Raw genomic sequence first — 13,160 nt, 5'->3', positions numbered from 1 at the left:
TTACAGGGATCATATCAGTCTGATCTGAAATGGGCACTTGTTTGGGGAATTCAGGGTAGTGTGGCATTATGTATCCTTCAAGCAGTGATTTGGACAGTGATCACAGAATGATATGGGGTTGGAAGGGACCTCTGGAGATCATCTAGTCCAACCCCCTGCCAGAGCAGGGTCACCCAGAGCAGGTCCCACAGGAACGTGTCCAGGCGGGTTTGGAATGTCTCCAGGGAAGGAGACTCCACCACCTCTCTGGGCAGCCTCTTCCAGGGCTCTGCCACCCTCACAGGAAAGAAGTTTTTCCTCACGTTCAAATGGAATTTCCTGTTCCTGAATACCATCCGTCTATTCTTCTACTCTCTGGTAGATAATTCTTTACCTCTTGGGTGTTACTTACACTACCACCTGCCTATGAACTCTTCCTTCCTTTTAAAAAGCAAATAGGGACTGATTTTTTGAATATGCTTAGAATAACTGTCCAGAAAATATATTGTGCTCTTAAGGTTCTGATTAAACAGTTTTCAAAAGTAGCTGGGCTCTACTGTGTCACACAAACCATCTTGAGTGGCAAGGCCAGGATATACTTCAGGAGGGTAGAATTCGGTCTAAAGCTCATGTGGTCACCACGCAGGATTCTGTACGTTCCTCTGGCTGCTAATCTGGAAAATGCCGGTAGCTCAAGAGTTCAAGCAAAGAACCAGTGGGAGGTATATGAATATTTAAAGTTATGCCTAGCTGCTGGAAGAGCGCGTTTCTTGAATCAACTTTCAGCTACTTTAGGCAAGGCATCAATTATTTGATTGCTCCTGCTGGCTGGTTTGTATGTAAGGTAGAATGGTGGTACCCATCTGCTCTAATATTGTATTTGTAAAGTTATATTCTGTAATTTCACAATGGACTTTCAGAGTGCGTTTGGCAACAGATTGAGCTTTCCACACATGCAATATAGTCAAAGCCATGGAGCTTGTGTTCCAATGAAATAGGACACTCATCTTGGATGTGCAGTGAGCGCACTTGCCAGAAGGGTGGGGGACCTTCCGGCTCTTTCTTGGCTGACTAAAAGACAGAGTCCATCATACATAATGTCCTACCTTTTTCCACCAAAAGAAACCTCTAGTATCATAGGTTGCGGTGGGGCTGGACCTAGATTTCCTCCTTTGAAGAAAAGTGGAAATTAGAAGGGGGGAAAGAAATTATCCCGTTATTAATACTTTGAGAGTATTTCATGCAAGAATGCATGTATTTCATGCAAGTGTTAACTTCTCCAAACCTATTTTGATTGAGGGAGGGGGCTGTTGTTTGTTTGGGGTTTTTTTTAAGCTCAGGAGAGCCTATGGCTTTTCAAGAGTGGAGGCGTAAAGCAGTTTGAGGTCTGTCTGTTGAATTAACAACTGTACATTTTAATGTCTAGGTTGGCAGCTTGTCAGTATTTCAGTTTATACTGAAACATCAACACCTGTTTTGGAACTTTGTGCTTTGATGTTTTGCAGTTAGAGCTTAGAGAAACTTAGTCATATTCCACTTTTTAAGAAAGATGTATAAATTAGTTTTTTTAATGCTAAAAAATCGATAGAAATGGCAACATATCAGGCAGGAAAAGCTGAAATTTAGAGTTGTTACTCTGAGGAAAATTTGTAACAGTTGAAGCTGAACCATTTTAAACCACTGGTAGTTGTTTTGGATGGGTTCACAAGCTGAGAATCGTTCAGGTTTGTGTGGGTGGTTGGGTTTTTTGTTTTTTGGTTTTTTTTTTTGGAGGGGGGGTCTGTGTTGGGATTTTTGGGGGTTTTTTTGGTGCTGTGTTGCAGGTGGATCTGATTGCAGTACAGAATTTTCATGAAAATGGGTAGTTTACTTAAATAATTAGTAGCAGAAGAAGCTTCTGCTTCATCGCTTGGAACTCAATGGCCTTTAAGGTCCCTTCCAACCCAAACCATTCTATGATTCTGTGACAGAAAATCCCAAAGGAACCATTTGCCCTCTCGATACAGTAAATTTGGGGAAGTTCTGGTCAAACACTTTCCTGGACTCTTGTGTGCCAACTGGTGGTAGGAACAAAGGATGTGCAAAATATCTCTGAGCCCCTGCACCTGGAGGTTCCAATCCTGCTTTCTGTGCCTTCTGCACTGCTCAAGCAGTATTAAAAAAAAAAAAACAAAAAAACAAAGAAAAAAACCCAACAGAATTCCCCCAAACTTAAGCCTGAGTGGTCTACCAATGGAATTCAGACATCATTCATAACTTTCAGGTGCTTTTGTTGTAAGATTCCAGATACAATGTTGCAATGTCTTAATTCCCTCATGTATGTTATCTTAAATTGTATACCCTATAGATGTAGACTGAAAGTATTTGGCTTCAAATGCTTCCCTTCTTACGGTAGCTGCAAAATCAGTCAGCGTTGTATAGAAAGCTTTTTTTGCTTCAGTAGTATTTATAATTGATCTCTCATTTCCTTGAGCAGATAATGAGCAGAGCTATTCTTCAAATATTTGTATTTCTTCCAGTATTTTGTATATTTCACAATGGGTGGGACTGCTGTGCTTAGTAAAATTAAATGTAAGCAAACGTATGAAGAATTAATTCCAAAGCCTTGATGGGTAAGGGAAAGACTAACGGTAACTGCCTTGAATTCTGTAAATAAAAAGGCTTTTAGGTCAGAAAGTGTTCAGAATAGCTATGATGCTAAATTGCTGTATTTTGATACTGGTTTATTTTTGAAAGATAATATGCAGGCTCTAGCTCAGTAACTGTACACTTTATACTTAGACAAGTAAAAGAAAACAAAGTTCTATCAGTTTTATGAATTTCACTGTGGATGGAGTTCTTTATAGAGCCTCCAGCAGGTACGAGTAACCCATTCAATATCTTGGGAAAGAAGATCAGCTATATTTGACTTTCATGGTAGTAAATTAACAGTTTTAGCACACAAGTACTAATTGTGTGATTTATGAGAATACTTTTCAAGGAATAACACTGCTAGAAAAGGTACAGTTTCTCTGAGACAAGGTGTGGAAATAAAATTGCTTTTTAAGAGGATGAGTTGGGGGGGAATAGATGGAGGGGTGGGTGTTGGGTTTTGAGTTGTGGGTTTTTTTTCCTTCTTACGAAATTTCTATGCTACTGGCTTGTTCTTCTAAGTATTTGGATCAAGAAGTTAGATGTCAGAATATAAAGTGACTTATTTTAGTGAATGGGGTCTAGCAGACATAATGGTGAGGTACAAAAGCTAACTACTATTATGTTTTTATCTTTCAGTAACTGAAAAGGCCCTCTTTGCTCTCTGAATTGTGGAACAGTATGGTAGTCCTAGAAAGTGCAAGTATAAAATGAGTTGTTTGTTTTTATTTATTGATTTTTTTTTTTAAGGTCACCTTCATTACATTCTGCTTTGCCAAAGTCATTCCGTGATCTTGTAATGGAAGAAGAAAAATGTATGAGCGCGAATAATTCACCTGGTTCTGGCGTCAAAAGAGCTGGATATAAAGGAACTGAGGATTCATCAGTCCAAAACACCACAAGGTAAGAGTAGCCTTTTCCTAATTGATCAACCATTACACAAGAACCGCAATAACCTGTCTAAATTCTGCTGAAATAAGAAAGGCTAAAAATGTGATTTTAAAAAAAAACAAAGATCCTGTAAGCATTTTTTTAATGATTCTGTTAATAGGATTTTATGAACGAAGTACTCTCAGGAATAGGAAGCTTAAAGACTAAGGCAATTGAATGCCACTGCTAATACTTTGTTTGAGGTTCAGAGTGTCCATATAGATGGATGTGTGTGTGTGTGTACATTTGCACATGTGTGTATGTATAAAACTGAAAAAAGGGTGTTTTCTAACTTCTGCGGAAATTGGATATTATTTAGCATTCAGTTACGGTGTGCATGAAACGGAGTTTGCTTAGCAATATTTTTCGTAATCACTTAGTGGATAAAATCAGTTTATTCAAGCACAGTTCTTGCATTTCCTCATCTGGGTTTTCTTATAAACTGATTTAATTGTTTAGGTGCAGTTTTTCATGGATGGAGAGGGCTTCCTGAAATACTGATGCATTGGTTACACCTGTGTATTAGAATTACTGGGAGACTACAGTTCTACTACTAATTCTTTGCAGAGCCTGTTGGTGCACAGGCACCCTGACACCCATTACCTCCCAGTTTTTCTTACGAACTGCTGTTCCATCCCCCTCGAAAAACTGTCCCCTTTATAAGGAAAAGAAAGTTCTGCTGGGCCTCCCTCTTGGTTGCTCAGCTCGTATAAAACCTGGTGTTTCCCTAGGATGGAAGTAGTACGTTTCCTACTGTAGATATAAAGAACAAAATGAGGGTAGAAATATAAGAACATGGTGTGTGGGATGGTGTTAGAGAAGTGGGAGGGATTTGGAGAGTGTGTGTGACGGGTGAGTATTTTCAGGAACAGAGGGGTAAAGCTGAAGACGATGTGGTGAGTGGAGATGTAGGGACACGAAGCACAAATCTGCAGAAAAACAGGTATCACTAATTTTGTTGCTAGCAAAACAATAAAGCTTTTCGTCACATGGGAGATGGCAAGGGCTGGCGAAAAGGGAATTAGCACTGGATGCTGTTATTTACTTTGTCACACCTGCTCTAAGTCATTTCTTCTCCTTTTGCGTTGCTCTGTCTGGTCTGTGCAGTCCGGCCGGTCTGCGCGCTCTCACAGTGGATTATTTGAGTTGAACCAAGGCTTAATATGTTACCTGTCTGAAGATGATACATTAAGCTAGTGGGAGCCCAGATGACTTAGATTGACTATAATCAGTTGGAAAAGTCGGCAATTTCAGAGCTATTTCAGGTTTTGAATTGTGTCTGAAGATGCCTATTTCTCTCAATTAGGTGTAAAGAGCCCAGGTGACTAGTTCATCCAGCTGAAAGTTAGGAGTTGAGTTTCTAGTTTGAGGTAATTTTATTCTTTGACTGTACAGTTTCTGTCACAGTAGGCTCTGATTCTTGCTTGCGGCATTCAAGGGCTATTTCTGTGAAGATTAATTTTCCACAGTCGTACCCCTTCCTTTTTAAGGAAGGGAAATTGTGTGTGCGTAGGGCATAAGTAATCCTCATCTGTTGATGTCAGTCTCAGTGATGGGACACTCAAGACACTTGTGTGGCTTCTGTTCCTGGTTTGTGGTTTTAATTTGGATAAACTGTGCAATAATAATGATGCCCCATCCCTGGAGATGTTCAAGGCCAGGCTGGATGGGGCTTTGAGCAACCTGGTCTGGTGCGAGGTGTCCCTCCCCATGGCAGGGACATGGGACTGGAATGGATGATCTGGAGTTGGAACTGGATGATCTTTAAGGTCCCTTCCAATCCAAACCATTCTATGATTCTATGGTAATTAAACTGACAGTTTTCTCAAGTCTCTGGATGAGGGATTTTTGATGGTTGCATAAACATTCTTCCATATACCATCATTTACTGTGAGGGTGGTGAAGCACTGGAACAGGTTACCCAGGGAAGTTGTGGCTGCCCCATCCCTGGAAGTATTCAAGGCCAGGCTGGATGGGGCTTTGAGCAACCTGCTTTAGTGGAGGTGTCCCTGCCCATGGCAGGGGGGTTGGAACTCTGTGATCTTTAAGGTCCCTTCCAACTCTAACCATTCTATGATCACCTTCCAGGTTTTTCTTCCAGAAATTTTCTGGAGATGAAGCATGTCATGGATGTGGAGATATGAACTGGATCCGGTCCAGAGGCAGATCGGCCCCAAAGCTGGGCTGTGTGGATGTGGCTGCCTTGTTTCTAGGGTCAGCTCAGCCTTGGGAGGTAGGCTCTGCAGCTGGGCATGTGGAGCTCATAGTCCAAGCTGAAAACATGGCCCCGACATGACTTAACTTTGTTGTGGCAGCCTGGGTTGTCTTCACTGTATTACTCCAGGGAGCAGTGAAGAGTCTTAGTGGAAACGAGCCTTTGTGGCTTCGCGTGGGAACAGCCTAGTTCTGGCAGGGCTAATAGTGAGCTAATGAGTAGTACATGACTCAAACGGGACAGCAAAACCCAAGAGGTTCTGCAGGAGACCAGGCTTTTGTGTTCCTTTTCTGAGAGCAGTCATTAGATGAGGGAGGCACCAGACCTGAGCTGGCTTCAAATGGACAAATCCTGAAGAAAGGCTGGGGAGCCGAGTGCTGGGACAACTTGGTGGCTGTGCAGGAGTCACGGCAAGTTCAGCCAACTGAGTTTATCAGGTTGGGTCAGTACTGATGATACTTGGCTGGTTTGTTCCCATGCAGAACCACTTATGTCTCTGCATCAGTCTTTAATTTTCAAGACTTCCAGGTTTCCAAGTTCTATATTTTTGAGGTTTTTTTTCCATTTTTCTGTATATTCTAGCTTCCCCTTTCCCGTTTGTTCCAGTTCTCTCAGTTATTTTGATGCCAGCTGAGGAATTAATCTAGCATGTTGAAATATCTGCAGTTGATTTAATATCTGGACTGAGTGTCTTGCTAGCAAGAAACACAGATGTACAAACAGCTTCAAAATATCTGAACCGCTTCCTACATTTTAAAGCCACATTTAAATTGCGGGAGATGACACAGGTATTGAAACTTATCTTTTAATTGATCACTAGAGTGTGCTGTGGCACTGGAACTATTAGTACCAGCTTTTGGAAATTCCTGTTGTGGTGAGGTTTTTTTGGTTGTTTTGGGAGGTTTTTGGTTTGTTAGTGTAGAAGTCTTACTCTGGGAAGAACTTATCTGTGCTGAAGCAGGTTTGTTAAGTATAACAGTCTACTTGGATTCATTTATAGTAATGCTGTGAATACTTTGACTTCTGAGGGGGAAGAAGAACGTAGCTGTCAAATGGGCTGAATAGGTGTCAGTTATTGTTATGTGTGCAGGAAGGTGAGCATTATTAAAGCAGGTGGAAAAAGAGATAAAGTTGAGAGGTGACGCTAGAATAAAGGCATTTAGTTAGTTGTACAAACATGCTCTTAATTAAACAAACCAGCAAGCAAAAAACTGCCTTTCTCTCTTCTTCTTCCTTCCTTTTCTCTGGTTCTTTCCTGCTTTTTATTATGTTATTATCTTTCTTAAGTGCAGTAAAAGCTGGAAGCTGATTTATGGAGATTTCAGCTAAGAAGTAGTCCCCTGCTGTTGAAATCCTAGAATAATTTAGATTCTCTAGCAGCCTGCTGCTCAAAATAAGTCAAACTGGATTACATTGCTCAGGGCCTGCTCCAGTTGAGTTGTGACTGATTCCAAGTATGAAGATACTCCAACCTTTCTGGGCCACATGTTGCAGGGTATGATCGTCCCCATAGTGATTAACTCAGCTGTAAAGTAAGGAATTAGGTAGGAGAGTTATGAGAAACTTGTTTAATAAACAAACAAGTAAATAAATAAATGGTTCTGTGGCACTTGACTCAGTGTCTTTCTTACAGAAAATGCTCTGTCTGTGACTTTCACTCTTCTTTCCTAGAAGTAGCCCAGGTCTGGAAGACCATTTTCTGGATTCTCCACACCCGGAAAGTCATAATTAAATTTGCCAGTGGCTTAGACTCTGGAGCTTGTTTTCTATCTGTTGTGCTGATTGTGTTCGGGATGTTGCCTCATAATGTCTTTTATTTTTTGGGGTTTTTTTGCAGTCCGTGGGTAGCAGCGTCACCATCTCGCTCTCCTGTGATGGCACCTGTCATGTTTTCGGCCATTGTAGAGGAAGAGCTCCAGCAAGAAGCTGCTCTCATTAGGAGCAGAGAAAAACCTTTGGCTTTGATCCAGGTAAAGTGCTCAGTTACTGTGAAGTAACACGAGGAGTTTCCAATAGCTGTTTCAGAGATCAGTTTTTTAGGATTAATTATGTATTGGTACACAGTATAATTTACATAATGATATTCAATATCATTTAATAATAACTTTGCGTTGCTGTTTGATAGGCCTATATCAGAGTCAGATTGATTACTGAGTCCATGATTAATGTCTTCACAGCATTGGAGAGTGGTTGGCATTGGAAGGAATCTCTGGAAACTGTCTAATCCAAACCCCTGCCCGGAGCAGGGTCAGTTAGAGCAGGTTGCTCAAAGCTGTGTCCAGGCAGCTTTGGAATATCTGCCAGGATGGAGACTCCGTGGCGTCTCTGGGAAACCTGTTCCAATGTCTAACCACAGTAAAAAGCACTTCAAATGTGTCTCACCAGTGCTGAGTAGAGGGGAAGGGTCACTTACCTCAATCTGCTGGCAATGCTGTCCCTTGTAGAGCACAGAAGGCTGTCACCCTTTGCATTTTCCTTTGTTGAACTTCATGAGGTTCCTCTTAACATCTGGCTTATCAGCCACTCCTTCCAATTTTGGATTGTCTGCAGCCTTGCTGAGGGTGACTCTGTCCCATTGTGTGGGTAATTAATGAAGATACTAAACAGTACTGGCCCTAGTCTCTGTGGTGGGGCTAGTGACTGGCCTGTAGCTGCTGGACTTTGTGCCACCGATCGCAACCCTTTGAGATCACCAGTTCAGCCAGTTTTCAGTCTCTCTCACTGCCCATTTATATTGTCCATACTTAAGCTTGTTCACTTAAGCTCTTGGTCCATACTTAAGCTGTACCACTTTCCTAGGGATGAAGATGAGGGTGACTGGTAGGTGGTCACCCAGGTTCTCCTTGCCCTGCCCTTCTTGAAAGTAGGAATGACATTTGCTTTCTTCCAGCCCTCAGGGACCAATTCTTATCGTGACAACCTTTCAGAGATTTTCTTTTGACAGTGGGCTTGCAGTCATATTTGCCAGCTCTGATCTGAGGGGCCTGGCACTGCTGAAGGCTGATTTTGCAACTAAAGACTGAGATGAAGGCAGCTGTTAGTTCCCCAGCCTCTTCATGTCCTTTTGTCATTCAGCAGTGAGCCCATGTTGTCTTTTTTTGCTGCCATAGAAGACTTTCTTGTTGCCCTTCAGGTCTCTTGTCAGATTCAACTCCAGATGGGCTTTGACTTTCCTCATTCTCTTCCTGTGTGCTTAGAGTGTCTTTGTTTTCCTTCTGGGTCACCTTTCTCTACTTCCAATTCTTGTATTGCTTCCTTTTTGTTTGAATTTTGTCAGGAGCTCTTTCATCCATGCAGGCCTCTTGCCCCTCTTGCTTGGCTTCCTGCTCATTGGCATGGACCATTCCCGAGCTTGGAGGAGGTGACCCTTAAAATCAACCAGTTCTCCTGGACCTCTCTTCTTTCCAGGGCCATATCCCATGATTTTTTTCCAAGCAGATCCCTGCACAGATCCTAGTCTGAAGTCCCAGGTTGTTATCCTGCTATTTGTCTTGTTCCCATCTCTTGGGTTACTGAGCTCCAACGTCTCATGGTCATTGCAGCCAAGGCTGTCTTTGACCTTGACCAGTCCTTGTTTGTTTGTAAGTATGAGATCCTGCAGAGTGTCTCCCTTCATCAGCTCCTTGATCATGTGTGTTAGGAAGTTTTCACCAGTGCTTGTGCCCTGCGGTGGTGCAGATCTCAGGGTGGCTTGTTTCCTGTGAGGAGCAGGACCTGCAAACATGAGGCTTCTTCAAGTTGCCTTCAAGAAGGGCTCATCTACCACTGCTTCCTGATGAGGAGGTCTGTAGCAGACATGCATGCAGGACCAGGAAAAGCCAGTTCGTAAACCGTGTTGCTGGTGTAAATGTAGATCTGACACTGACCTACATGTTCTTTTTTCCTTCCAGATCGAGGAATGTGCTATTCAAGATTTATTAATCCACTACGAAGCTTTTGACAACCCCGATGAGTTTGTGACTGTTGAAAGGGCTCCGCAGGGACCTATAGCGGCACCGATGTGGAACAAGCACTAATTCGTACTCTTCACAGTCCGTGTTGCGTGTGCACTTCCGAAGTTCTAATTCTTCTTACAAACGAAACGGGACTGGAAGAACAGGAATCATGTAGTTTTTAACATCAGCATTAAAACGCTGCACATAATCACTAGGTGTTTGTTCGAGAGAATGGAAACAATGTGTTCACTGTGTCCTTTACCCACAGTATATATTGTATGTATGTTTTGAGAGAATTTCTATAACAAGACATATTATTGGTGATGTTACATGAAGCTGTAGATTGGAAATGCATTTGCTAATCTTCAGTTGTGAGGGTTTTTTTTTTGTTGTTGTTGTTGTTAAATTCACAGATGGCTGAAAAGCGAGTGCTTATTTTGTGATTTAACGTGGAATTGAATGTGCAGAATTACACACCTTTAAAGTTTGGGGGTGGGGTGGGGTATGTTCTTCAGAGCTTTCTGGCAAATTGGGAATATTTGGGAAAAAAAAAAGTTTGTGCTTGAACTTCGTGTTAAAGTACAGTTTGATAATGCAGTTGTCCTTAAGTTACGTGTGTAAGTACCGGTTCCTCTGATTGTTGTGGCCGGTATTTTTTGCTGTCACGCTCCACGATGAACCTCTGCCCTCACCATCGCCCGCTTTTGCTTCGGTTGTGCATGTTTTTCCCCCCTCTCGTGGGGCTGGCCTTTGAGCGATCGGGTGAATAGAACGTGGTGGCACTTCATTAGCTCCTCTATAGTCTTATCCCAGTAAATATGGTACAGTTTTAGAACCACCGTGTTTTAAGGTACAACTCGCTTGAAGTGCTTGAGGAAATAAAAGGTCTGTGTGTTAAAGCTCTAGGGGCGAGCGCTTGACTCTGGAATTTGCAAACACCCAAACCTTCAAAGAATATCATAGGTGGCTTTCAGTATTGTGTGTTCCAAACTTCTCTGTGCCTGGTTTAAACGAATTTATATATATATATAGATATATATATATAAAAAAAACAACCCACAACAAAAAGTAAAAAAAAAAAGTAGCCTTATCTGCACTATTCTGTCTAGTTTGTCTGTTTGTGTAGGTGTGTTTGAACTTGGACTTTCTCAGTAGTGTCAGTAACTCACGGACTCTGGAAAACTGGAATCGAGAGCGCTACGGAAAATGAATGTAGAGAGTTGATCACTGTGTGATAAAAGAATCTTGCGGGGGGGGGGAAAAAAAAACAAACAAAAAACCAACAACCCTATGTAGATATGTCTAATGGTTTCAGGTCAAGCTACACCAAAAAAATTCCCCCTCCCCCCCAAAATTGTAAACAAATGCAATAAACCATAAAATCTTGATTTACACAAAGTTAGTATACTTATGTGCTGTGTATATATAATCAACGCTTTAGGTAACTCTGAGGGAATCTAGAAGTATTTCTTTTGCGTATGAAACAAGAACTGTAGGCATTTTGAAGCTACACACGCAAAGGAGGGCGTAGCTTTTAATTCTATTTTTAAATTCAGTGGGTGATTCATTGACTGCGCTGATGAGAATACGCGCGTTAAGTGCTTTACTTGATGCACTGCGGGGCCTTGGGACCTGCTGAAACTGCCCTTCTGAATTAAAAAACAGCTGTGAGAAACCAGCTATAAAAGCAGGGGGCCTTTCCAGGTGTGAACCCAAGTTGTTCTCAAATATAAAATCATTGTAGAGTTCCTAATTTTGCGTTTTGATATTTATTTTTGTTTTCAAAGTCAATTAGGATATGCTGTTTAACGTCGTTCTCCTGACGTTATAAGAGGATTCGTGCTTCCACTGTGCCAAGGAGCTTGACTACTTACTGGTTCTGGGTTTATTGTCGCAGTTTAATGAGTGATGATAAATAAATATACTTAATGTTCACAAAAAAGAGGAACGATCAGCGTTCTGCTCTTCTGGAGCTGAGAACATTTTTTATACTGCTGTGTTAGAACAGCTTAAAGTTAAGGCTGAAACATGTCACAGAAACCTTTGTAAACTTACAGATTCCGTCTTTATTTATCTTAAAACTTGGAAATCAACAGAGTTTAAAGTGTTTGAAATGTACTTAAGAAATTCAAATTATAGTGGAAAGAGAAATAAAAGTTTCTAAACCCCTGGATACGCTCTGGGGATGGAAAACCCGAACAAAAACCCAGAACAAGGCAGTTGCATCAACAGATGTAAAGGTCTTTTCTGCGGAGGTGGTGGAACCTTAAATTTTCCTCAGTTGTGTGCTTTGCTTTGACTGAAAACTCATTTCCCAGGATTAACGTGATGTCAGAGTAGATTAATTTTTTTTTTGTATGGGTCTGAGAATTGCGGGTTGGGAAAGCGTTGACAGATCGCTGCCTCCTCAGACCCGAGCGACACTCAAGTAGATGATGAGCCTTTCTTTCTCATCGGGTCATTTCGCCGTCCCGTAGCTCTGCAGGAAGGTGTCACCTACGTTTGTCAGCCGGTGACCCAACCCCCTGGCTACGAGGAAACAGCTGCCTGTCTCGTGGGTGATGCAGTTGGGGGTGGGAGGACACCGGGTGACCTTTGCTTTAAGCCCAGCAGCTGGATCTGCTACGTGAGCCTGGCGATGATCCCCGGACGGCGGGTGAAGAGGTCATGAGAACACCTCTCACGGGAACACGAGCTCCTGTCATTGTGATCCCTCGGCTGTGACAGCCTTTGCAGCATGACCGGGGCTGCTTTCTTCTGAAGGGGACATCCTGCTCTAGGTCCTTGGTGGCAGCACAGCACTTTGTGGTGAGAACCGCGCTCGTGCCATCTGGTGACACAGTGCCCGAACAGGTGATAAATCAGTAAAAAGAGTCATAGAATCACAGAATGGTTCGGGTTGGAAGGGACCTTAAAGATCATCCAGTTCCCACCCCCTGCCTTGGGCAGGGACACCTCCCACCAGACCAGGTTGTTCCAAGCCCCATCCAGCCTGGTCTTAAAAATATAAAGAATGTATTGAGTTCTCTTCTGTGTTCTTTATGCACAGGTACGGATATTTTTGTTTATCCTTTTCCCACTGTGTGCATTTTAAGGTGTTTACGAGCCGCGCTGCCCGCCTTTGAGCGAAGATGGAACGGAGCTGCGAGGCTGTGAACGCGGTGGGGTTTCCAGGATCACGTCTTTGTGTTGCACAAGCAGCTGATGGCATCAGGGCTGAAGGAGAACGTGTGTGCGTGCACGTGTGCCCTACCGTAACTCCTCCTCCCGTTTGTGTGCGGTAGTAGAATTGAATTAATATTGCACCACTTCAGCAAACAAGAGTTAAGGTGTTATCTCTCCTCTCCATCTGTGTGCGCTGAGCGGTGGTGAACCTTTTTCATCTGAACTTTATCTCCCCCCCCCTCCCCTTTGCAAATGTTAACAATTAAACCTCGCTGAATTTGGGAGGCACAGTAACCGTGAGCTCT

General features: G+C 42.5%; 1 protein-coding gene across 1 annotated transcript in view; it reads left to right on the top strand.

Annotated features, from left to right (window-relative positions):
• Nucleotides 1-10,593, top strand: part of IBTK (inhibitor of Bruton tyrosine kinase) — a 52,762-nt gene extending 42,169 nt beyond the window's left edge. The window contains exons 26-28 of the mRNA XM_074150371.1: nt 3,361-3,513; nt 7,593-7,725; nt 9,646-10,593. Of these exons, the coding sequence (XP_074006472.1) occupies nt 3,361-3,513; nt 7,593-7,725; nt 9,646-9,771 (412 nt within the window). The 3' untranslated portion in view covers nt 9,772-10,593. The remainder of the gene's footprint in view (nt 1-3,360; nt 3,514-7,592; nt 7,726-9,645) is intronic.
• The last annotated feature ends 2,567 nt before the right edge of the window (nt 10,594-13,160 follow it).

Source organism: Numenius arquata, chromosome 7, assembly GCF_964106895.1.
Source record: "Numenius arquata chromosome 7, bNumArq3.hap1.1, whole genome shotgun sequence".
In the NCBI taxonomy this organism is placed as follows: Eukaryota; Metazoa; Chordata; class Aves; order Charadriiformes; family Scolopacidae; genus Numenius; species Numenius arquata.
This window is presented reverse-complemented; position numbering and strand designations above follow the sequence as displayed.